Genomic DNA, 26369 nt, shown 5'->3' on the forward strand with positions numbered 1-26369 from the left:
TTTAGAGTCTTTGCTAAATAATTAAATCTATATTTTCTAAATTGTCGTAAATGAGGACTTTGAGAACGCCATCTATATTCACAAAGCTTTAGTGTTCTTGAAGCCAAAATGGGACTTTCAAGTTTAATTTTTTTCATACTCGTACTGTAAGTATTAATTCTTCGAAATTAATGTGACATTGGACGTGTGATTCGCATTTTAATGGAAATTGGTTTAAGTTTACCAACTGCTAGTCTTATATGTGTTTAATACAAAACAGACTGGAATTATTAATACTAACTATAAATACCTTGCTTAATTTCAATTTCAGTATCATACGTTTTTTACTTATCGGATAAATCGCATTCCCTAAACAAAACTAAAACAAAATGTTCAAATTCGCCGTTGTTATTTTCGCCGTCATTGCTTGTGCTGCCGCCAAGCCCGGTTTGGTTACTCCTTTGGCTTACACCGCTCCCGCTGCTGTTGTTGCTGCTGCTCCTGCTCCATTCGTCACTGCCACAAGTAGCCAATATGTTGCCCGTAACTACAATGGTATTGCCACCACTCCAGTTGTTGCTCCCGTTGCCGCCCCTGTTGTAGCCAAGACTTTCGCCGCTCCAGTAGCTGCTGCCTACACTGCCCCAGTTTTTGCCAAATACGCTGCCACCTATGCTGCTCCCTTCGCTTACTCCGCTCCTTTGACCTACGGCGCTGCCCCAGTTTTGTTGTAAAAACTTGCAGATTAATTCCGATATGAAACAACCAAATAAATTATTTTAACAAACGAAAATTAAATTTTATTTTGTCTTTTATGCAAATTTGGGATGGGGAAGGAATCCATGAAGTGGATACACGATATTTTGTATCGTCTAGAATATATTACAACTGTACTTTGCTATTAATTAAGTAGAGTTTTTCCGACTTGGTTTGGGAATATAATACATACCTAAATTTCGCTACTATGTAGTATTATTTACATAATATCAAAATTTAAATAAAAGAGAATTTTTTGCTAGTAAGAGGGTTTGTTCGTACTGAAATTTGGCCACCACTCTGTTTATAGCGTTCGTTTTAATATTAATATACATATGTACATATTATTACGGGACTTTTTCTACCCAACATATACTAAAATTCAGGGTATTATGACTTTGGATAATTGTTTCTATAAAGCAAAATCATAGAATACATACCCTTACCTCCGTTTAATGATAGACACAGAATCAGTTTCTGAGTTGAACTGATATCTATGGTAGTGTTTCGAGAACTAGAATAACATATATATAAAAACAAGTGAGCAAAGGGTATAGTCGGGACGGGGCCGACCATGTGATACCCTACACCACTACCCCTGTGCATAAGCTTTTCAGTTGTAAACATTTCTTTTAATATGGCTCTTTTTCTCTGGGACCTCCATAAACAACCAAAATTTCGTGACCATCCGATCAAAATTACGACCTGTAGCGAGATTGCAAAAAATGGAGGAATTGGATGCATTACCAACTATTGTGGTTTCTCCCTTGTTTGACCACCTTCGCCAACCTACTTTACACCAATGTAAAGGTAATATTTTCTTCTTCCATTGTCAGGCTTTGCCGTGGGAATACCCCTACTAGAAGCCGATATATTCACAAAGAATAAAACTTTGAATTTGTCTCCACATGAGTTTTTCCCAATTCCGACCCCTAAATATTATACGACTATCACCAAAATCAATAGGCTTCTTCTTCTGTGGGACCCCCATCTACTATCGTGACTATCCAATCCAAATTCCAACCTGTAGCGTAATTACAAAAAATGGAAAAATTGGATATATTACTGGCTTTTGCGTTTGCCCACTTACGCCAACATACTTTGCATCAATATAAAGGAGATCTTTTCTTCTTCCATTGACGGGCTTTCCTTTTGACTTGACGCTGACTTTTCTTCACATAAGCTTTTTGCTTATTCCAACTCCTGAATCTTATCCGACTATCACAAAACTTAATAGGCTTCTTCCTCTGAGGGAACCTCATCAACTCCAAAAAAAATTCGTGACGATCCGATCAAAATTGCGACCTGTAGCGTATAACAAAAAAATCGGAAAATGGGATGCATTACATACTATTGCGATACCTCTGTTGTTTGACCACCTACGACAACCTACTTTACATCGTTGTAAAGGTGATATTTTCCACTTTGCTATACCTCTTAAAGAAACAGAAATATTGGCTTTGAAATACAACGTTGACTTTTTCTCCATATAAGCTTATTCCTCTGTGGGACCCCCATTAACCCGCAAAATTTCGTGACGATCCGATCAAAATTGCGAACTGTAGCGCGATTTCGAAAAAAAAATTAAAAATGGGATGTATTACCGATTATTGCTTTAACTCCGTTATTTGGCCACCTACGTCAACTTTCTTCGCATCATTGTAAAGGTGGAATATTCTACTTTCATAGTCAGGCTTTGCTTTTGGAAGTTCCCCAACCTAAGCTGTGTTATTATACCCTACACCACTATGTGGGGAGGGTATTATAAGTTGGTTTTGCCCAAAAAGTTTGTAACGCATCGAAATAATGGTCGTAGACCCATACTTATATATATCAAAATGAATGTCTCGACGAGCTGAGTCGATCTGGCTATGTGTGTCCGTCCGTCAGTCCGTCCGTCTGTCCGTCTGTCCGTCTGTCCATCTAAACCTTGTAATCACGCTACAGGTCGCAATTTTGATCGGATCGTCACAAAATTTTGGGTGTTGATGAGGGTCCCGGAGGGGAAGAAGCCTATTGATTTTGGTGATGGTCGGATAATATTCAGGGGTCGGAATGGGCAAAAAACTTATGTGGATAAAAAGACAACGTTTTTTTCCAAAGCGAATATCTCAGCTTCTATATGGGTTATACCAAAAGCAAGACCTGACAATAAAAGTAGAAAATATCACCTTTCTAATGATGTAAAGTAAGTTCTCGTAGGTGATCAAACATCGAAGATATTACAATAGTCGCAAATAAAACCCAAATTTTCATTCTTGCGATTTTAATTATAATGACGAATATCACAGCTTTAATTGGGGACTTTTCAAAAGCAAAGCCTGACTGTGAAAGTAGGAGATCCCATCTTTACAATGATGCAAACTAGGTCGGCGTAGGTGACCAAATAACGGAGATATTGCAATAGTCGGTAATACATCTCATTTTTCCATTTTTTGGAAATCACGCTACAGGTCGCAATTTTGATCGGATCGTCACGAAATTTTGGGTGTTGATGAGGGTCCCGGGGGGCAAGAAGCCTATTGATTTTGGTGATGGTCGGATAATATTTAGGGGTCGTAATGTTCAAAAAAACTTATTTGGATAAAAAGACATCGTTTTTTCCAAAGGGAATATCTGAGCTTCTGTATGGGATATACCAAAAGCAATACCTGACAATGAAAGTAGAAAATATCCCCTTTCTAATGATGTAAAGTAAGTTCTAGTAGGTGATCAAACAACGAAGATATTACAATAGTCGCAAATAAAACCCAAATTTTCATTCTTGCGATTTTATTTATAATGACGAATATCACACCTTTGGTTGGGGTCTTTCCAAAAGCAAAGCCTGACTATGAAAATAGAAGATCCCATCTTTACAGTGATGCAACCAAGTCGGCGTAGATGACCAACTAACGGAGATATCGCAATAGTCGGTAATACATCCCATTTTTCCATTTTTTGGAAATCACGCTACAGGTCGCAATTTCGATCGGATCGTCACGAAATTTTGTGTGTTGATGGGGGTTCCGGAGGGGAAGAAGCCTATTGATTTTGGTGATGGTCGGATAATAATTAGGGGTCGGAATGAGCAAAAAAGTTATTTGGAGAAAAAGTCTACATTTTATTCCAAAACAAATATCTCAGCGTCTATAAGGGGTATATAAAAAGCAAAACTTGGCAATGAAAGTAGAAAATATCACCTTTGAAACGATGTAACGTAGGTTGTCGTAGGTGGTCACACAACGATGATATAGGATCATAACGAAATTTTCTCACAGAGATAGAAGAATATTGATGTTGGTAATGTTGGTAGTATTCAAATATAAAACTAAATATTAATTACTATGGTTCAGTTCGCCTTAAGTCATTTGGTATAAAAGCCAGATAGGTGAAAACTTTCGTATCTCCCTAAAAGAAATGTTTTCGAGTGAAAAGATTATGCACAGGGATAGTGGTGTAGGGTATCACATAGCCGGCCCCGTACCGACTATAGCCTTTCGTCACTTGTTCGTCAATATAATTAACATCGCAAAAATGGAAAGTTGGGTTTTGTATTAGTGACTATTGCGATATCTTCGTTGTTTGACCACCTACGACAACCCACTATTAATCGTTGTAAAGGTTACATTTTCTATTTTCTTTAGCAGGTGTTGCTTTTGACATATCCTTTATAGATGCGGAAATATGCGCTTTGAAATAAAACGTTGACTTTTTCTCCAAATAAGATTTTTGCCCATTATTATCCTACCATCACCAAAATCAATAGGCTTCTTTTCATCAACACCCAAAATTTGGTGACGATCCGATCAAAATTGCGACCTGCAGCGTGATTACAAAGTTTAGATGGACAGACGGACGGACGGACACACATAGCCAGATCGACTCAGCTCGTCGAGGCATTCATTTTGGTATTTCGATGCGTTACAAACTTTTTGGCCAAAACCAACTTATAACAAGTAAAAAAGTATCAGTCGGCTTTGCCGACAGAGATATACCCTCAGCCTGTGCAAATTGAAACACGTTTTTCACAAAAAAATTATGTATTTAGGGGGTTTCAAAATTTTGGTCGTATGAACCGACAAAAATGTTAATTAAGATTAAAGTTCAAAAATTTTGCGGAAAAGGTACTTAAAGGAATGGACCCACATAGACCATGGGGGTGCCATGGGGGATTTTTACACCCTTCGGGATATTTTCTAAAGAAGTATGGACTTGCCCCTGAAACAACTTTTACCATCGTAATTGAGGCCGCGAATGTAAGTTGCTTCAACAAAAATCAAAGTGATTCAATAGCAGGTCTTAAAGTGAACTTATCCAAAATTTTGTGTGGCAGGTACGGGATGGAGTGGACAAATATAGTCCATATTCTAACCTGATCTATATCTGGTAGATATTATGAGGTATGGACCAAATCGATCACTCCCATCAAGAGTTATCGTGCGCACAATTGTTCCGAATATGTTTGAACTTTTGTGGGGTAGGTACCTGAAGGAGTGGACCGATATGGCTTATCTATGAACTTAAACTAAGTTTGGAAACAATATTACGAAGGCCAACTTTTGGCCGGAATCGGCATATCCGTTCGAGAATTATCTTGCGCTTCCACCCATAAACATGGTGTCATAGGGTTTGTTTTTCAACTTTCAGGCTATTTTTTCAGGAAGTATGGACTTGCCCCTGAGGAAACTTGTACCTTCGTATAGGGGACAGTGAATACAAGATGTTACAAAAAAAACCAAGGCGATTCAAGAGCAGGTCCTAAACTGAACTTTTCCGAAATTTTGTGTGGGAGGTACTCGAAGAAGTTTACCGGTTGAGTCCATATTGGAACCTCATCTAAGTCTGGTAGAAATTTCATAATGTGCAAAGTATGGACCAAATCGGTTACTCCCTTTAAGAGTTGTCGTACGCACAAATTTTCCGAACATTTTCGAACTTTTGTGGGGGAGGTACCGGAAGGAGTGGACCGATATAATCCATCTATGAACTTGGACTAAGTTTGGACAAAATATTACAAAAGCCAAATTTTGGACCGAATCGGCAGATCCGTTCGAGAGTTATCTTGCGCTCCAACCACTACACACGGTGTCATAGGTATTTTTGTAACTTTCAGGCTATTTTCTCAGGAAGTATGGACTTGCCCCTAATGAAACTTACAGCGTCGTATAGAAGACAGCGAATACAACTTGCGTAAACAAAAATCAAAGCGATTCGAGACCAGGTCCTAAACTGAACTTTTCCGAAATTTTGTGTGGGATGTACACGAAGGAGTGGACCGATTGAGTCCATATTGGAACCTCATCTAAGTTTGGTAGAAATTACACGATGTGTAAAGTATGGACCTAATCGGTTATTCCCTACAAGAGTTATCGTGCGCACAATTTTTGCGACAATTTTTGAACATTTGTGGGGGAGGTACCTGAAGGAGTGGACCTATATGGCCCATCTTCGAACTTAAATCGAATCTGGACAAAATATTTCGATACCCAAAATGTGAACCGAATCGATTGATCCGTTCGAGAGTTATCGTGCACACCAGCCTGCCAGACAGACAGACGGACAGACAGACAGACGGACGGACATTGCTAGATCTACTCAAAATTGTCTGAAACGGATATCGTACAAACATACTTGGGGTCTAAAACCATTATTTCGATGAGGCACATTTTTGGTCGTATCAAAGTGTAAATACCCTCTTTAGCCTAAAGGCTGAGGGTATAATAATCTCCCCACATAGTGGTGTACAATAAAAGGGTAAACAGCGAAATACATACATATGTATGTATGTAAGTAAATACTTACATTTGTTTGTTTACACTAGATCTTGAACATATATTTAGACCATTCTTATTCCACCAACAAAATGTTGATAAATCAATAAAATATTTGTATCAATCGATGTCTACAACATCTTGACTGATCATCTGAGATCAAATAATATTCCTTGTCAAAATAGGGTTCCCAGTTATTAAAACAAAATATGTTCCCAGTGGTAAAACTTCTCCACAACAAGCTGACGGAGATATACCCTCAGCCACTGAAAAAAAAACACAAAACCAAGCACAATAATTACACTGTGCAACAGTTTTAGGGTGATATTGTGCAAACAATTCGAACTGAGGCATTTTTGAAGGTACAGACCCAAACGACAAGAAACCCTAGTTGGGTTTTGTTGTGTCAGATACAGCTCGGATTTTATGGCCCCATCTAAACATGGTTAAATATGGAGTTTTTAAAGAAATTCGGGGATATGTCTCTAAAACCAATACGAATTTTCTTCTGACCTCTGAAGCAAATTTGTAGATAAGGACAAGAATAAAATATATGGAGAAATATGGAACTCGAAAAACTACATTTATTGCCTCAAATTTCAAAATATATGCAAAAATTCCACAATTTTTATACATTTCCCACCGTATCTCCACAACCGTTAATTTTTTCTGAATATTTTCTTTTGGAAAAATTTTCCCCGGAAATTTTACACAACTCTTCAGAACATGTCATTGTTGTAAAATGCCTCTATGTCGTTGTTTTCAGTACATTTTTCAACGACGATTTAATAAAAATATCAATAATGTAGTGAAATCCGAAATGCGAGAATAAACTGTTGGTGTGAACTGTGTTTAAAATACGTGTTGCAAAAGATATGATGCAAAATACCGCTGAAACAACATGAAGTAAGCACTTTAGAGTTTCAGAATGTTCTAAAGAATTGTTGAGAACTTTATTTGGAAGATTTTTGCAAAAGGTTACTTGGTTCAATTCCCAATAGTTTAGCCGATACTGACCAGAATTTCAGCAATTATGTAAAATTTTCTATATTTTATAGATTTTGATTCCCTAGATGGAGTTTTTCTTATGTGGTATTTTCAAAAGATAAGTTCTATTAGTTGAGGGCTACAATATTTCTAAAGACAGCAAGGCCAAATTCCAATTCGTTTCTGAGATAAAGGCCTGATAAATGCAAAAAAGTGTAGATTTAGGCCGGCCATAAAATCCGAACTGGATCTGACAGGACAAAACCTTAGAAGGATTTTTGTAGTCTAAATATGTAATTTCAAAAAATGCATACTAGAAGTTGTTTCCATTTTCAGAGTTGCATAGTGTTATGCCGTATATAAATTATATTGACTTTGTATCAGGAGTTTGCTTTAAAATCTGTATGTACCGTAATGTGGGGATATACCAAATCATTGACATCTACCAAACATTTTTAGTAACCAAACTTCTTCATAGAAGACTTTTTTAAAAAGTTTAAGAGTTATATTGCACAATAGCCATTTTAGTATGTGCCGGGTGGGTTTTGGTGCTTGGGCCATTATCTCAGGAGGTATTGACTTACTCCGGAAAAAGATTGTACCGTTTAAAATGAGGGTGCTAAAACAACTTACTAAAAAAGGATCAAGACGATCCGAGAGGAGCTCTTAAACTTCACTTTATCCGATTTTTGTGTGGGAGGTACCCAAAGAAGTGGACCCATATAGTCCATATTCTAACCTGATACATGACTGGATGAAATAATATGATGTGCAAAGTCTGCACCAATCAGAAACTTCCTGCGAGAATTACTTGCGGATTTTCCATTTTGGTGACGTTAGGGTTTCTTGGAAATTTTAAACCAATATCTCAGGAAGTATGCACTTGCGCAAGAAAAAAATTGTACCGTCGTAAAGGGAGCCGCAAGAACAACTTACTGAAACAAATTTCAAACCTATTCGAGCGGAGCTCTTAATCTTCACTTTAACCGAATTTTGTGTGAGAGGTACCTGAAAGAGTGGACCAATATACTCCATATTCAAGACCGATCTATATCTAGAAGGAATAATTCAATGTGCAAAGTTTGAAGAGTTATCGGTCACATGTATATACCCTTTCTAGCCTAAGGGCTGAGGGTATAAAAATGGACATAGCCACAGCTTTATTTCGGGTATTTTAAAGTTTTTATCTACAATTTAGGAAATTTAGAAAATTATTTGTATACCCAGCATTTGATCATGCGAACTTCTGATTTGTAGCCGAACACACTACACACTCTGTCACGCGTACGAACACTAAACGGACCGTATGTGCCCAGGGCTTTAGTGTTCGTACGCGTGACAGAGCCATCAATGGCATATTGTTTGTGTGGGCAGATGTGGAATGTTTTTATTTCAGATCATATGACATTCATGGCTAGTGTAAACACCCCTTTAGATGTGCACCACCAACTGATCTTTATTTTTGTTGTTTTTCTCTTTACATATTTTGTCAACAGAAAACTCGCATGTCGACGGTGAGCATTGAACATAGAACTCTAGGTTGTAGTAGTAATGAAGTAAGTAGTTTCATCTTGTTACAATACTTTGTAATGGGTTACATAATGACTAACGAATCCAATTTTTTGCTGGGTCGATGTTTTGGAATTTTTATGTTATTAATGCCATTTGACCACCGAATTGGTTGTAATTTCGGACTTCGTGCTTGTTTCCAGAGGTAAAGAAAAATATTTTCTCATGAAACTAACAATATAGGTCCAAATTTGAGTACCGCTCAGTTTCAGGTATTTTGATTTTTATCTACACTTTCGGTCTTAATTGTTTGTTATTTGGCATTTAGGGTAGTCAAAAAAACTCCAGAAAAATCATAGAAGATTCTACAAATTTTCTAAATACTTCCCATTACCCCTTTCCATATTATAAAATAACAAATGCTATAAAAATTCGATCAATAACTTATTTTATTTGATTATGTCATTTCGAAACTGATCAGAAATTTTTTAAAACAAAACTGGAGCAGCGCCGTAGGTCAAAGGTGCCGAGTAAGCGAAGGGAGCAGCATAGGTAGCAGCGTATTTTGTAACAACGGGAGCAGTGTAAGCAGCAGCTACTGGAGCAGCGAAAGTCTTGGCTACAACAGGGGCGGCAACGGGAGCAACAACTGGAGTGGTGGCAATACCATTGTAGTTACGGGCAACATATTGGCTACTTGTGGCAGTGACGAATGGAGCAGGAGCAGCAGCAACAACAGCAGCGGGAGCGGTGTAAGCCAAAGGAGTAACCAAACCGGGCTTGGCGGCAGCACAAGCAATGACGGCGAAAATAACAACGGCGAATTTGAACATTTTGTTTTAGTTTTGTTTAGAGAATGCGATTAATCCGATAAGTGAAAAACGTATGACACTGAAATTGAAATTAAGCAAGGTATTTATAGTTAGTATTAATAATTCCAGTCTGCTTTGTATTAAACACATATAAGACTAGCTGTTGTTTCATGGTAAACTTAAACCAATTTCCATTAAAATGCGAATCACACGTCCCATGCCACATGAATTTCGAAGAATTAATACTTACAGTACGAGTATGAACAAATTTAATTTGAAAATCCCATTTTGGCTTCAAGAACACTAAAGCTTTGTGAATATAGATGGCGTTCTCAAAGTCCTCATTTACGACAGTTTAGAATATATAGATTTAATTATTTAGCAAAGACTCTAAACATTATATAGGCGATGTTGTGCTTGGCATTGCAGTTGTGATTTACTTCCTTCAAAATGGTATCAATTTTGTGACGTATTAAATCACAACTATTAGTAACAATGTACGTGAGTCATTTAAAAGTGCCGGTAACAATTTCGCACTACGCATTTCTATGAATGTTAGAAAATTGGGATAGGTTAGTGAAGCCTATGAAATACGTGAATGAATTTATTTCAAATACCATATGTCATATTTAACGGTGACTAACATTGTGACGTTTTAAAAATTTGAAGTGTTAACTTTAACACGTAAACGATTGATAAGGCTTTATTAGGTAAAAAGTATCTTAAATTCAAAACTGCTAATGGTTCACAGAAAAAAATTTTAAACTCCTTGAAGGACCTCAAAAGAATGTGAAATTCTCCAAAGTCGCTATCACTTGGAGTACTGAAGAAAATTGTGGACCAAACAAAAAATTGCATTAGCAAAAAACAGGTGACCAAACAAAGAGAAAAGTTCTTTTTTCAAACGCCTACCCAAATTTTTTTTCATTTGAAAAATTGAAGTTGCTATAAATCATTCGCATAATGTGACGATTGTTTTAGAAAAAATAATTTTATTGAAATTTAATTAAGTTTTTAGTAAATGGGCTGATTTGGCATTTATACCCTACACCACTATGTGGAAAGGGTATTATAAGTTTGTTTTGGGAAAAAAATCATGTAAAACCGCGAAATATTGGTCGGAGACCCCCAATGTGGTATACCAATCTTCATATCTCGACGAGATAAAGCGATTTTGAGATGTGTTCGACCGTCCGTCCGTCCATTATAAATTGTAATCAAACTCCAGGCCGCAATTATGGACCGATAGCCACGAAATTTTACATGGAGATCGGGTTCAGACCAGAATAGACACCTATTGTTATTGGTGATGATCATGAAATGAAATGCCGCTCACTTGAATAGAACACTCACTTGGCTCATATGAATAGAACCCCCCTTTAAAAGTTGGGAATACAGAAAGATTGTATTAGAATATCGGTGCATATTCACTCTATATTGAAAACGAAGTACTTTTAGTAATATTCAGGGAAAGTATACCCCTCCTGATTAAGGATACACCCGTATATACAGCTTTGGTAAGGATTCTTTAAATAATCAGGTGTAATGCCTATCAAAGCTTGCTTTTTTCTTTCAACATGTTTGGTTTTGGAAGCGTACTGTCTCCTTTAGTCGTATATTTTACACATTCCCATACATTTTAGAGAATATTTACAACTGTAGAATATGGCGGCCCCTCCAGGATATCCGCATTTCTTTTCAAAAAATTAAGTTTTGATGACTCGAAGTGTACAAGAGTTTATAAAATGGTGATGAAATTGCCACTCGGGGTATCCGAAACTTTTCTCTTTGTTTGGTCACCTGTTATTTCCTAATGCAATTTTTTTTTTGGTCCACAATCTTCTTCAGTACTCCAAGTGATAGGGATTTTGGAGAATTTCACCTTCTTCTGAGGTCCATCGAAAAGTTTAAAATTTTTTTTCTGTGAACCATTAGCAGTTTTGAATTTAAGATACTTTTTACCTAATAAAGCCTTACCAATTTTTTACGTGTTAAAGTTAACACTTCAAATTTTTAAAACGTCAAAATGTTAGTCACCGTTAAATACGACATATGGTATTTGAAATAAATTCATTCACGTATTTCATAGGCTTCACTAACCTATCCCAATTTTCTAACATTCATAGAAATGCGTAGTGCCAAATTGTTACCGGCACTTTTAAATGACTCACGTACATTGTTACTAATAGTTGTGATTTAATACGTCACAAAATTGATACCATTTTGAAGGAAGTAAATCACAACTGCAATGCCAAGCTCTACATTGCCTATATAATGTTTAGAGTCTTTGCTAAATAATTAAATCTATATTTTCTAAATTGTCGTAAATGAGGACTTTGAGAACGCCATCTATATTCACAAAGCTTTAGTGTTCTTGAAGCCAAAATGGGACTTTCAAGTTAAATTTTTTTCATACTCGTACTGTAAGTATTAATTCTTAGAAATTAATGTGACATTGGACGTGTGATTCGCATTTTAATGGAAATTGGTTTAAGTTTACCATGGAACAACTGCTAGTCTTATATGTATGTGTTTAATACAAAGCAGACTGGAATTATAATTACTAACTATAAATACCTTGCTTAATTTCAATTTCAGTATCATACGTTTTTTACTTATCGGATTAATCGCATTCCCTAAACAAAACTAAAAAATATGTTCAAATTCGCCTTTGTTATTTTCGCCGTCATTGCTTGTGCTGCCGCCAAGCCCGGTTTGGTTACTCCTTTGGCTTACACCGCTCCCGCTGCTGTTGTTGCTGCTGCTCCTGCTCCATTCGTCACTGCCACAAGTAGCCAATATGTTGCCCGTAACTACAATGGTATTGCCACCACTCCAGTTGTTGCTCCCGTTGCCGCCCCTATTGTAGCCAAGACTTTCGCTGCTCCAGTAGCTGCTGCCTACACTGCCCCAGTTGTTGCCAAATATGCTGCCACCTATGCTGCTCCCTTCGCTTACTCCGCTCCTTTGACCTACGGCGCTGCCCCAGTTTTGTTGTAAAAACTTGCAGATTATTTCCGATATGAAACAACGAAATAAATTATTTTAACAAACGAAAATGAAATTTTATGTTTTCTTTTACGTAAATATGGGATGGAGAAGGAATCCATGAAGTGGATATACGATATTTTGTATCGTATAGAATATACTACAACTGTGCTTTACTATTAATTATGTAGAGTTATTCCGACTTGGTTCGGAAATATAATAACATACCTAAATTTCGATATTACGTACTATTACTAACATAATATCAAAATTTAAATAAAAGAGAATTTTGTGCTAGTAATAGGGGTTGTTCGTACTGAAATTTAGCCACCACTCTGTTTATAGCGTTCGTTATAATATTAATATACATATGTACATATTAGTGCGGGACTTTTTCTACCCAACAGATACTGAAATTCGGGGTATTATGACTTTGGATATTTTTTTGTATAAAGCAAAATCATAGAACACAGCTTCGTTGATAGACACAGAAACATTTTCTCAGTTGAACTGATATCTATGGTAGTGTTTCGAGAACTAGAATACCATATATATAAAAATAAGTGAGCAAAGGGTATAGTCGGGACGGGACCGACCATGTGATACCCTACACCACTACCCCTGTGCATAAGCTTTTCACTGGTAAACATTTATTTTAGGGAATATAATCCGACTGCCACCAAACATAATATGCCTCTTTCTCTCTGGGACCCCCTTAAGCAACCAAAATTTCGTGACCATACGATCAAAATTACGACCTGTAGCGTGATTGCAAAAAATGGAAGAATTGAATGCATCACCGACTATTGTGGTACCTCCCTTGTTTGACCACCTTCGCCAACCTACTTTACAAGAATGTAAAGTTAATAGTTTCTTCTTCCATTGACTGGCTTTGCCGTGTGAATACCCCTACTTGAAGCCGATATATTCACAACGAATAAAACTTTGAATTTGTCTCCACATGAGTTTTTCCCCATTCCGACCCCTAAATATTATCCGACTATCACCAAAATCAATAGGCTTCTTTCTCTGTGGGGCCCCCATCTACCCCCAACATTTCGTGAATATCCAACATGTAGCGTGATGACAATAAATGGAAATATTGGATATATTACTGACTTTTGCGATATCTCGGTTGTTTGCCCACTTACGCCAATATACTTTGCATCAATATAAAGGAGATATTTTCTTCTTCCATTGACAGGCTCTCCTTTTGGAATACTTTTAGCAGAAGCGGAGATATTCGCATAAGAAAAGGAAATGTTGACTTTTCTTCACATAAGCTTTTTGCTTATTCCGACTCCTGAATCTTATCCGACTATCACAAAATTTAATAGGCTTCTTCCTTTGAGGGAACCGCATCAACTCCCAATTCGTGACGATCCGATCAAAATTGTGGCCTGTAGCGTATTACAAAAAAATCGGAAAATGGGATGCATTACCGACTATTGGTGTCTCTGTTGTTTGACCCCCTATGACAACCTACTTTACATCGTTGTAAAGGTGATATTTTCTTCTTTGCTTTCCAGGTTTTGCTTTTGATATACCTCTAAAAGAAACAGAGATATTGGCTTTGAAATAACACGTTGCCCTTTTCTCCAAATAAGGTTTTGCCCATTCCGACCTCTTAATATTATCCGACCATCATCAAAATAAATAGGCTTCCTTCTCTGTGGGATCCCCATTAACCGCCAAAATTTCGTGACGATCCGATCAAAATTGCGACCTGTAGTGCGATTTCGAAAAAAAAAAAATGAAAAATATGATGTATTACCGACAAATGCTATATCTCCGTTATTTGGCCACCTACGCCAATCTACCTTGCATCATTGTGAATGTGTCATACTCTACTTTCATAGTCAGCCTTGCGTTTGGAAGCTCCCCAATCAAAGCTGTGATATTCGTCATTATAATTTTTCTCCAAATAAGTTTTTTGCCCATTCCGAACCCTGAATATTATCCGACCATCACCAACATCAAAGGCTCCTTCCCCTCCGGGACCTTCATCAACACCCAAAATTTGGTGACGATCGGATTAAAATTGCGACCTGTAGTGTTGCGACCAGATCGACTCAGCTCGTCGAGACATTCATTTTGGTATATATAAGTATGGATCTACGACCATTATTTCGATGCGTTACAAACTTTTTGGCCATAACAAACCCTCCCCATATAGTGGTGTAGGGTATAAAAATTGTTATATTATATTATTCTATACATATTTTTTATTATTAATACATCAAGACCTTGCATTGCGTTATTTCACTTTGCGTTTTATTCGAAGTTGCGTCGTTGCTTAGTTAATAACAATTTTCAATATGCGTCGGTCGATTTTCGATGTTGCGTTATTTTAAGTTTGAATGTCTAATTTTGTATACCTTCCACCATTGTATAGAGGGTATATTAACTTTGTTTTTCCATTTGTGAACCTATAAAGTGTTTATGTTCTTGATTGGCGTAAAATTCTAAGTTGATTTAGCCATGTCCGTCCGTCCGTCTGTCGTAATCACGCTATCTTCCGAATGAGTCGAGCTACAATGCTGAAATTTTGTACACATGCGTATTTAGTCTGAACTTAGATCAATTTGGAAGATGTACCGCCTGATTTCAGGTATTTTGACCTATTTAATTAAATTTTCTGACCATATTAGCTATAATTTGACATTTAGCGTTCTCATATAACGGGCATTTTAGTTACATTCTCTGTCCGAATTAGACCAAAAAAGCTATAATTTGGCATTTAGGGTTCCTTGTTGTTCAACTAATTTCTCCACCTAAAATTGTGTGCATAAACAAAAATATTTATTTTTAAAAACTGGAACCTATCTTCGAAATTTACATGGTTTTCCATAGAAAATCTTAATTCGCTTTTCGTCGTTTCACTTTGAGTCGTGTTTTTCGAAACGTATCAACGACGCAGAGCGAGGTCTTGGGGTATTTTATTATTTTATTATATCCTCAGCATTTTTGCTAACGAGGGCTTATACAGTATCATAGGGCAAAATGTATCTCATCGAAAAAATTATTTTAGTCCCCAAGTATGGTTGGACGAAATCCGTTTTAGACAATTTGGAGTTGATTTAGCCATGTCCGTTCGTCTGTCTGGCTGGAGCGCACGATAACTCTCGAACGGTTCAACCGATTCTGTCCAAAATTTGGCTTTCGTAATGTTTTGTCAAAACTTAGTTTAAGTTCGAAGATGGTGGACCGATATAGTCCACTCCTTCCGATACCTCCCCAACAAAAGTTCGAAAATGTTCGGAAGGGAGTGACCGATTTGGTCTATACTTTACACTTACTAATATAACTACCCGATTTCGTATAGGTCACTTTAAGACCTGCTCTCGAATCACTTTGATTTTTGTTGAAGCAACTTGCATTCGCTGCCTTAATTACGACGGTAAAAGTTTTTTCAGGGGCAAGTCTATATTTCTTGAGAAAACAGCCCGAAAGGTGTAAAAAATCCGTATGGGTGATCAACCTAGTTGGTTCAAAATTTGGCTTTCGTCATATTTGGTCCAAAATTAGTTTCAGTTCGAAGATGGGCAATACCGGCCACAATTTCCGGTACTTCCCCAATATTAAAAAAATGTCAGTAAAATAGTTTACACGATATCTCTTGAACGGGAAAACCAATTTGGTCCAAACGTTTGATCTCCTAATATTTGGTCCAAATTTTGTTTAACTTCTAAAATGGTCCATATCGGTCCTCTCCTTAGGGTTCCTTGGAAATGTATACCGATGATGTTCGTTGTGGTCCTATTTACATCGATATTATATTTTCCGTGGACAAGTCCATGCTTTCTGGCATACTGGTCCAAAAGTTATACGAGTACGATGACCAACTGAAATGACTAGTATGCACAATATCTATCGAAGAGATCCGCTTCCATTACGGTCTATGTCGGTCCATTCCTATAAGCAACTCCTCCGCAACACTTTTGACCTTTAGTCCTAATCCACATTTTTGTCGGCAAGTTCAGATCCCCAAAAAGGTCACAAAATTTTGAAAATACCCTAAATGCATTCTATCTTTCCGTAGATGAAAGTTTCAATTCACATAGGCTGAGGATATCTCCGTCGGCAAAGCCGCCTGATACTTGTTATTTTATTATTTTAGGTATTTTTAAGTTTTTATCTACAATTTAAGCGCAAACGTTGCTGTAATTGATTAATGAAATCGTTCATTTACTCAATGAGTGGATTAACTCAAAAAATACGTTTTTTGAGTTATCAGTTTTTGTTTTTTTATGACTTCTACTTTGTCTTGTGTAAAATTTTCATGCTGATATCTGTAAAACTCAACCAGTTACAGTTGGCATAAATCAAGAAAAGAATTTTTGTAATTTTTTGTTTTGTTACGGCATAACACACTACATATCATGCGATTTGAATGTGGTCTATTTTTTATAAAAATTGGAAAAATATTTTTGGAAAGTCTCGTAATTATTCTATAGCTACTAGAATAACTAGTTATTCTATAGCCATTAGAAATTTAAAAATAAGATAAAAACATACATATTTTCTATTTTTAGAACATTTGAGGTGGAATTTGTTCTAAATTTCAACACACTTCCTATTTTTATATTATTTCGCTCTCTCCTGGATTTGATTATGCGAACTTTTGATTTGCAGCCGAACACACTACACACTTTGCCACGCGTACGAACACTAAGGCTTGTTTAAACGCTTACATGTGTACCACCAGACGTTCTTTTTTGTTGGTTTTCTCTTTATTTTGTCAACAAAAAACTCACATGCCGACGGTGAGCGTTGAACAGTAAGTACTGAAGTAAGTAGTTTTATTTTGATACAATACGTTGTAATGGGTTACATAACGACTAAAGAATCTAATTTTTTGCTGGGTAGGTCCACGTTTTGGAATTTTTAAGTAACTAATGTAATGTAAGACTTCATGTTTGTTTTCAGAGGTAAAAAAAAAACATTTTCTCAAAAAAACTATACACAAGTTTGGGTATAGACCACATTGGCACATAGGGTAGTAAAAAAATACAGACAAATCATAGAAGATTCCACAAATCTTCTAAATACTTCCCACTACCCCTTTCTATAGATGGGATTCTACCCGGTATTTACCCAAAACTTTGGTAAATACCAAATAAATATGTTTTTTGGGTGTTTACTTGGGTAAAAAAAATTATTTTGAAATCAACATTTTGTTTTTTCAGTCAGACAGAAAATCAAAAAGAATACCAGAAAAGCGGTAAAACCACGCGGATTAAACTTTTTATAGGTCAAATCGGTCGTTGGAGTTGCTTGTGCGAAACAGTTAGCGAAGAATGCAAAAATTATAGATTTTTCGAGGAGGACTCGAACCTCAAGATTATCTGCTGAAGTCGTGGGTTAATCCATCTGATATATCATAAAGTTTGGATTTCGATACACCATTTATGATTTTCTGCAAGAAGATATACAACAAACTGCTCTAAAATATGTCAAATACCGAAAATATGGTGTCATAATATATGAGAGATTTACCAAAATATGGGCCAAAATTTATCATATTTTAACTTGCCCCGTATCCAAAAACGGTAATTTTATTCTTAGTCACTTAAAATTTGGTAAAACACTGCGTTTTCGCATCTAATTTCATGATTTTAGTTTCTGTAGTTTATACCCACCATTTGGGTAAATACCCGGGTATTTACCCATTTCTACCCAATTTACCCATTTTAATGGGTATTTATCATTTGGGCATTTACCCATTTCCCATCTCTATCCCTTTCCAATCTTATAAAATAACAAATGCCATAAAAATTCGATCAATAACTTATTTTATTTGATTATGTCGCTTCGAAACTGATCAGAAAGTTTTTAAAACAAAACTGGAGCAGCGCCGTAGGTCAAAGGTGCAGAGTAAGCGAAGGGAGCAGCATAGGTAGCAGCGTATTTGGCAACAACTGGGGCAGTGTAGGCAGCAGCCACTGGAGCAGCGAAAGTCTTGGCAACAACTGGGGCAGTGTAGGCAGCAGCTACTGGAGCAGCGAAAGTCTTGGCAACAACTGGAGCGGTGGCAATACCATTGTAGTTACGGGCAACATATTGGCTACTGGTGGCGGTAACGAATGGAGCAGGGGCAGCAGCAACAACAGCAGCGGGAGCGGTGTAAGCCAAAGGAGTAACCAAACCGGGCTTGGCGACAGCACAAGCAATAACGGCGAAAAGAACAACGGCGAATTTGAACATTTTGTTTTAGGTTTGTTTAGAGAATGTGTTTACTCCGATAAGTAAAGAACTTCTTATACTGAACATTGAATTAAACAAAGTATTTATAGTTGATGATTAAACTGTTTACAAAACATAACATTAAAATATTTAATGTATACAAATAGTGCATAAAAATTGGTAGCTGATTCGTAACATTAAATAGTTTTTGATGAGAATTACTGTACTTATTTAATTAAAATGCGACACATATGCCCAATAGCACATGCTTTTCGAATAGTGAATACTTGTATGTAGATTGAGACATGAGACATTAAAACTTTGCTTTTAACAATGTATCTTCATTGCGTTTCAATCCTTATGGATATAGGATTTACTTTCTGATGATACTGATCTACTTTCTTCGAATTGGTGTCACACTTATGTAAGTTAAAATTTTTACATTTCATCAAAATTGAACATTGGATTAAGGTTAACCTATGAAACCCAGGCGATCTTTGTTTCCATATTAATTTGTATGGGGCCAAAAGTGCATTTTCACAAAATTCTCTAAAATCCACATTTATGGTTCAACGAAATGAAATGAACATTTTTTTTGCAGTTTATTGTTGTGGCTAAAAAACGAATCCTACAAAAATTATAAAAATCGGATCAGATTTCGATATAGCTATATGGGGCCAAAATACCCAAACTCGGCTTATCGGAGCTATATCAAAATCCTATCCGATTTTTAAAATTTTTTGTAGGATTTGTTTTTTAGTCACAACAATGAACTGAACAAATTTGTTCAGGGATTGGACCATAAATGCGGCTTTTAGAGTATTTTCGCTCTCATATCAATTGTATGCCTAGATAAAGTAAAGGAACACTTTTCGAGTAAAATTTGGTAAAACTTGAAGATTCTTGCACGTAACGTAACAGAGCTAATATGAGACATCCATGGCTTGTCCTGATGACGCGATTCTGCTCCAAAGTTCACCAAATACGCATTGTTTTTAAAAATTGGAAAATGACTCTCCAATTTAGTAAGAAATGCAAAAAAAATATGACGGATTAAACAGCCAACTTTTTTTTCAATTTATTAACCAGTGTAATACAAGGGAGTAACAGTGATTCTATATATTTTAAATCACAAAATATACGTTTTGCATATATTTATGAGTAAGCGTAATTATTAATTTAATGTGAAGTTTAAAAGATTTGAACTATTTTAAATATTTCATTTGTGCATTGTTTTTGTCCACTGAAATTTGGTCGAATGAATTATCCAGATTTTCACGGTGTAATATGAACAACAAATTCTGTGTTTTCTTTTCCTGGATAATGGAGATTTTCGCATAATCGATTCCCGGATAAACGAAGTATGACTGTAGTTTGATCAGTGATTTTAAAATTATGGAACAACTCTACATGTATTGTCCTCACGTGACCGACCTATCATCGATTGTTCATCGATCAACATATAACAAATTTCTATGTTAAGTTAAACATTTCAATTTTATAAAACGACACAGTATATTCGTTTGAATCACTAACTAACCTACCCCAATCGTGAAAAACTTCATAAATGGAATGTGGGAATTTGTTAAAGACTCACGTACATTCGTAAACATATGTACAATGTACTCGTACATATGTGTGGTCTAACATGCATTCGATACCATTTTGAAGTAAGCAGACCATAGTAGCGGCATGAAACCACCATAGCCTATAGAAGTTTTCAGATTCTCTTATAGTTATATTAAAACCTAGTATACCTCTCTTCTCAATTCCAGCAAACGACAGAAACGTAATATTTATTCATGGAGCTTTTGTATTCTTGAAACCAAAATAATATTCGTTATTAAAAGCAACAGGTATACAACGTTTCACATTTTTAAATGTGTTTAATTGTATGGTTTAATTATTCGAAATACATTGTCAACTGAAATATGTGTTTGGTATTTTAATCCAAAAATGTTCAACTGACTATAAATGCCTTGTTGATTTCAGATTTCAATATCAGAAGTTCTTTACCTATCAGAGTAATCACATTTTCTTACAAAACTAAAACAAAATGTTCAAATTCGCCGTTGTTATTTTCGCCGTTATTGCTTGCGCTGCTGCCAAGCCCGGTTTGGTTACTCCTTTGGCTTACACCGCTCCCGCTGCTGTTGTTGCTGCTGCTCCTGCTCCATTCGTCACTGCCACCAGTAGCCAATATGTTGCCCGTAACTACAATGGTATAGCTACCGCTCCAGTTGTTGCTCCCGTTGCCGCTCCAGTTGTAGCCAAGACTTTCGCCGCACCAGTAGCTGCTGCCTACACTGCCCCAGTTGTTGCCAAGACTTTCGCTGCTCCAGTAGCTGCTGCTTACACTGCTCCTTTTGTTAAATACACTGCCACCTATGCTGCTCACTTCGGTTACTCTGCTCCCTTGACATATGCAGCAGCTCCAGCTTTCTTCTAAAAACTTTGAATCGAAATTGAATGTGATAAGGAGAATAAATAAATTGTATAATTAATAAATTATTAATAAGAAACGTTCGTTTTGTTTTGATAGAATTAATTCCCCCCTTAAATGGCAGAGCTAAAAGCACTTATATTTATCAATTTTAAAAGAAAGTTATTCGGAAATATTTTGGTAGGCACTATATTCGGAGGAAGACCCCTCCTATACGAGTAAGTACGTTTTTTTGCACGTAGTAATGTAATAATTGTTCACATATACCTCCCTGAAGGGACCAGAGACATTTGTCTTATATTAATGTATGAACCCCGATTCACATTAGCCCAATTATATGGGACCTACTGTTTATCGCCGAGTTCGAACGGCGTGTCTTAAAACGCCACTTGTGACAAAAAACCAAATCACCCTCATAAAATGTATTCTTTGTCGCGATTTATAGGCAAGTTAGAACGGCATTAAGTTCGGCCCGCCCTCCTCCACCACTATTTGTAGTGAAGTGAATAGGAGCAATAAGTATCCTTTCATTTAAGAAATTACGAAGCTCTTCATCTTATTATTTGCAGGAGTAGAATATCTTAACTGATAATATTCTCTTTAAAAGAGTTCATAGGGGGCGTCATCGTTTTCCTTTCCAAAACCTGGACCAATGTTTACAATTTTCCGAATGGAGCTTTTGTACGAGGGACACTAAAAAACCACCTTCTGGCCTAGATAACACGCAGTGTCGCTAGTCGTAATTTGATATTTTTTTTGGAAAGTTCGACAGTTTTTAGCCTAATCGTACTCAGGACAGTTTGACATACGATCATGGGTTGTGTTGCTTACAGTGATTTAAAAAAATCACTTTGCAAAAAAAATTGGAATTAACTTGTGAACATTTTCGTCCTATAATTTTTCACAACTTGGATAATCTCGGCAAGAGTGCATCTATCAAATTAAATCTTTGTATGTCGATAAAGGACCACCCTATAGGATTTTGAAAAATTGGCTTAATGAATTCAATCGTGCCCACACTCGCAAAAAACGAAGGTCGTGAGGTTCGACCAAAATCAGCCAATGTGCCAGAAAAAAGTTAAGCCATGCGTGAACGGATAAAGCAAGATTGCCATGATAGAGGCATCCTTGGGCATTTCTTCCACCAACTAAGATTTTATATTGCATGAACGCTTGGCCGCAAAAATGGATTTTTAGATTCAGCAAGATTCAGCAAAATTGGTCAATCGCTCAAACAAAGGCTCTTGTGGATTTGTGCAAAGAAATTGAGAACAAAAACAATCGCAATGCTTCAAACGACATTTATAAAATCGTCACAGACGAATCTTGGATCTATGCTTAGGAGTTCGAAACAAAACAGGAATCGACCGTTTGTGTCTTCGCAAACGAGCCAAATCCAACGAAATTTGTTCGTAGTAGAAGACCTTCGAAGCCAAAATTGACATTGTGGCGACTATACGGCTTGAAAATGTAGGACGGTTAATTCTGAGTGTTAAACTACAATTTGTTTGACTGAAGTCTCCTGAGGAATTCGAATAATGATCAAGAGACGACGAATCGTTCTGCATCATGACAATGCGAGCACTGACACATCGTTTCAAACCAGCGCCAGTTTGACCGGACAAAACGAGGAGTTGATGGGTCGTGCGCCGTACAGCCCTGACTGGGGATTCAATGACTTCATTTGATTGCAGCACATCAAGAAAAAAAGGCGTGGTCAACGATTTACGTCGCCAGAAGATGCTGTCAAAGCGTTCAAAAACCATGTTTTGGAGGTGTCGAAATCAAGTCACCGTATACAACCCAACACATAGGGTAAAAACTGTCAAACTTTCCAAAAAAATTCAAATGACGACTGGCGACACTGCGTGTTGCCTAGGCCAGAAGGTTTTCCAGTGCCCCTCGTATCCTCTTTCAACACAGAGTATTAAACTACAGCAATCTCGGTTCGAAAATTTGAAAAAAAAAACTCGAAATGCTTAAAATTGGGAAATACTGCGTAGACTAAAACCAGGATCTACAGACATATAAAAATATCATGTACCTTAAGCGAAGACTAAATACTAAATTTCAGTTATTCGCGCTGAATAATATGGCTAAAACTTTAAAAATACCCAAAATTGGAGGGTAACGCTTTAGGGGGACTATATGAAGACGTGGGCCTATACAGTTTTATACCCCCAAGGAAGACCAAATACCAACTTTCAGGAGTAATAGAAACTTCTATACCAAATTACAAAGCCTTCTGTCATAAAAACTGCGGGCTGTATCTTGATTTCCACAGAAAGGCTATACCAACATAGAATATTATGCTGATCAAGAATATATCTACTCACATAGAGTCTTCGACAAATATTTCGATGTGTTACAAGGGAAAGACACATTTAATTATACCCGGTGCCACTTGCCACACAACTAATGAAACTGTGTTGTGATTTTAATGTCAAAAGGGATCATCTTGTCAGGATCATATCTTCCAAACGTTAAGAAATTTGATTTACTCTCAGAGGCAAAATTGTAGCTCTTGTCTTAAAAAACACAAATTGTAAACATATTAAATCCATTAAATTTCATCTGTAAGGTCAAAATCGATAAGGTCAAATTTCTTTTAAAATTTGTTCTGCAGATATGAAAACACGTGTCTTCTTTATTATGGTCTTCTATAATGCTGAGCTATCAGAATATTGTTAATAATTTTTTCGTGCAGATACTAGCAGATAACCTTAAAATTTAATGACCACTTATTTGTTCTTCCGATTACAGCGATATCCTTTCATCACCAAATGGAGGTGAAAATCTGGGGCAGAGATAATTCCTTTTGGGGATGAAAGTTCTTGTTGAATACATTAAGAAGTCCGTAGGCAGGTACTTCGTGAGTCGAACTTCCGAGTTATGACGTGACGAATTTTCTGCTGAAGACCCTTATTTATGAGATGACATGTTATTTATGATGACATGACGGTCAAATCGAAGATTATTTTCGTAGAGCATTTCGACCTTCTAACTCGCTTCCTTTAATGTCCTTTCCGTCCCTTATTTTAAGAACCTCTATAAAAGTACCACAAGATGACGTTTTTCAGCTTCGAAATGTTCTGCAAAAATGTAGCTCAGAAAATTTTAGGTACGGTTCTCATTGACAAATTATCGATATTGTTAATAAAGATATAACGCTAATTTCAGATGCCTTACAGGGTCTTCAGCAGAAATTACATCACGTCATAACTCGGAAGTTCGACTCACGGCGGATCTGTCGACTGTACATAATTTTAAAGGTCGCATTATGATAATACCAACCAAATCTTACACTCCCAACACCTTCTGATATGATTGAGTTTATAAAAATAGCATTTTGAGTACAGAAAATATCATATTAAATTTACCATTCAAGTATTGTTTAGAGTTAGAGGTGAAGAAGAAACAGTAGAACTAAACCTTCATTTAGAAGAACAACCCAAATTAAAAGGTTTTTCCTTAGTTTTTAGATTTTAATAAATATTTTATTTTTATTAGTTTAGTTATCACATTCAATTTCGATTCAAGACTTTTACAAGAAAACTGGAGCTGGAGCAGCAGCATATGTCAAGGGAGCAGAGTAACCAAAAGGAGCAGCATAGGTGGCAGCGTATTTGGTAACTACGGGAGCAGAGTACGCAGCAGTAACAGGTGCAGTATAGGCAGCGGCGAAAGTCTTGGCAACAACTGGAGCAGCAAAAGTTTTAGCTACTACTGGAGCGGCAACGGGAGCAACAATTGGAGCGGTGGCAATTCCATTGTAGTTACGGGCAACATATTGGCTGCTGGTGGCAGTGACAATTGGAGCAGGGACAGCAGCAACAGCAGCAGCAGGAGCGGTGTAAGCCAAAGGAGTAACCAAACGGGCTTGGCAGCAGCGCAAGCAATAACGGCGAAAATAACGGCGGCGAATTTGAACATGTTGTTTTAGTTTCGTTAGAGAATGTGATTACTTCGATAAGTAAAGAACTTCTGATACTGAAAATGAATTATGGAAAGCTATTTATAGTTTGTAACATTTAATCGCCAATTCGTAGCAGAAATTACCAATTATGTTAAATAGACAGACAATTTTTTAACTGGTATTCCTTTGGTTTTAACAAGATATTCTAAATAAATATTTGAATTAAAATGCGCAACGCATACACGGGTGTATATGTAGTTTGAATAAACAGTTGAAACATTCGGTATTACCTATACATAATATGATTTGTGAATTCTGTTAACTGGGATTTCAAGACCTTTTTCAGCTGTTCTTCGACATTTATTTTATTAAATATTGTGTCTAAAAATAACAGTAGTAGAAAATAAATAAAAATGAGCGCTACAGTGGAAAGCGACCTGTAATACCCTCTTGAAAAAAAAAAAAAATAATTTTATAGCATATTATATTGGGTACTGTGTTGATGATCCTCTTTTTTTCATTTTCCAAAAAGTCGAATTCTACAAAAACAAGTAAAAAAGTATCAGTCGGCTTTGCCGACAGAGATGTACCCTCAGCCTGTATATATTGAAACATTTTTTTTCCAAAAAACGTACGTACGCTTATACCTGGGAAGTTTTTGCAGATTCTGAAACTACAATGCTCATAGATGAGAAATATCAAGGAACAAAAAATCGCCGGAGGGATTTTCAAATAAATCGCGATTAAAGTTCACATTTTTAGTGGTTCTTTAGGTTTTCACGATTTTGCTTGGAAACCGCGAGCCCTAAGTAAATGGGTATAAAGAAAATGTTGTGGCTGTGAAAATTCTCCACGAGATTGTTTTTTATGATATTTTCGTAGGTTTTACCGTTTTTGAGATATAAAAGTTCAAATTGATACAATGCACTGACTGTATCGCCTCCTTATAAAGCAATATCATACTAACTTTTGATGAAAACCGCTTACACATGGGAACATTTCGCGGATTCTGAAACAGTAATGTTCATAGATAAGAAAAA

At 36.5% G+C, this 26369-nt stretch overlaps 5 protein-coding genes across 5 annotated transcripts; 3 read left to right on the top strand and 2 right to left on the bottom strand.

The window, feature by feature from the left end:
* The first annotated feature begins 359 nt into the window (after nt 1–359).
* On the top strand, nt 360–713 carry LOC141403534 (uncharacterized). The gene has a single exon (XM_073986102.1). The coding sequence runs from the start codon at nt 369–371 to the stop codon at nt 711–713; it is 345 nt and encodes a 114-aa protein (XP_073842203.1). The 5' UTR covers nt 360–368.
* Nucleotides 714–9472: 8759 nt separating this feature from the next.
* LOC141403009 (uncharacterized) lies at nt 9473–9828 on the bottom strand. Its single transcript, XM_073985141.1, has one exon. It carries the CDS (start codon nt 9815–9817, stop codon nt 9473–9475), a length of 345 nt encoding a protein of 114 aa, XP_073841242.1. The 5' UTR covers nt 9818–9828.
* A 2623-nt stretch (nt 9829–12451) lies between these two features.
* Nucleotides 12452–12796, top strand: LOC141402308 (uncharacterized). Its single transcript, XM_073983237.1, has one exon. The coding sequence runs from the start codon at nt 12452–12454 to the stop codon at nt 12794–12796; it is 345 nt and encodes a 114-aa protein (XP_073839338.1).
* A 5823-nt stretch (nt 12797–18619) lies between these two features.
* On the bottom strand, nt 18620–18991 carry LOC141403010 (uncharacterized). The gene has a single exon (XM_073985142.1). The coding sequence runs from the start codon at nt 18989–18991 to the stop codon at nt 18620–18622; it is 372 nt and encodes a 123-aa protein (XP_073841243.1).
* A 2025-nt stretch (nt 18992–21016) lies between these two features.
* On the top strand, nt 21017–21419 carry LOC141403011 (uncharacterized). The gene has a single exon (XM_073985144.1). The coding sequence runs from the start codon at nt 21027–21029 to the stop codon at nt 21417–21419; it is 393 nt and encodes a 130-aa protein (XP_073841245.1). The 5' UTR covers nt 21017–21026.
* The last annotated feature ends 4950 nt before the right edge of the window (nt 21420–26369 follow it).

This window comes from Musca autumnalis, unplaced genomic scaffold (assembly GCF_047663935.1).
Source record: "Musca autumnalis isolate F117 unplaced genomic scaffold, ASM4766393v1 scaffold_4, whole genome shotgun sequence".
NCBI lineage: Eukaryota > Metazoa > Arthropoda > Insecta > Diptera > Muscidae > Musca > Musca autumnalis.

Excerpts from the sequence above, each read along its gene's own strand:
- LOC141403011 (XM_073985144.1), top strand. The coding sequence starts at position 21,027 with ATGTTCAAATTCGCCGTTGTTATTTTCGCCGTTATTGCTTGCGCTGCT.
- LOC141403010 (XM_073985142.1), bottom strand. The coding sequence starts at position 18,991 with ATGTTCAAATTCGCCGTTGTTCTTTTCGCCGTTATTGCTTGTGCTGTC.
- LOC141402308 (XM_073983237.1), top strand. The coding sequence starts at position 12,452 with ATGTTCAAATTCGCCTTTGTTATTTTCGCCGTCATTGCTTGTGCTGCC.
- LOC141403009 (XM_073985141.1), bottom strand. The coding sequence starts at position 9,817 with ATGTTCAAATTCGCCGTTGTTATTTTCGCCGTCATTGCTTGTGCTGCC.
- LOC141403534 (XM_073986102.1), top strand. The coding sequence starts at position 369 with ATGTTCAAATTCGCCGTTGTTATTTTCGCCGTCATTGCTTGTGCTGCC.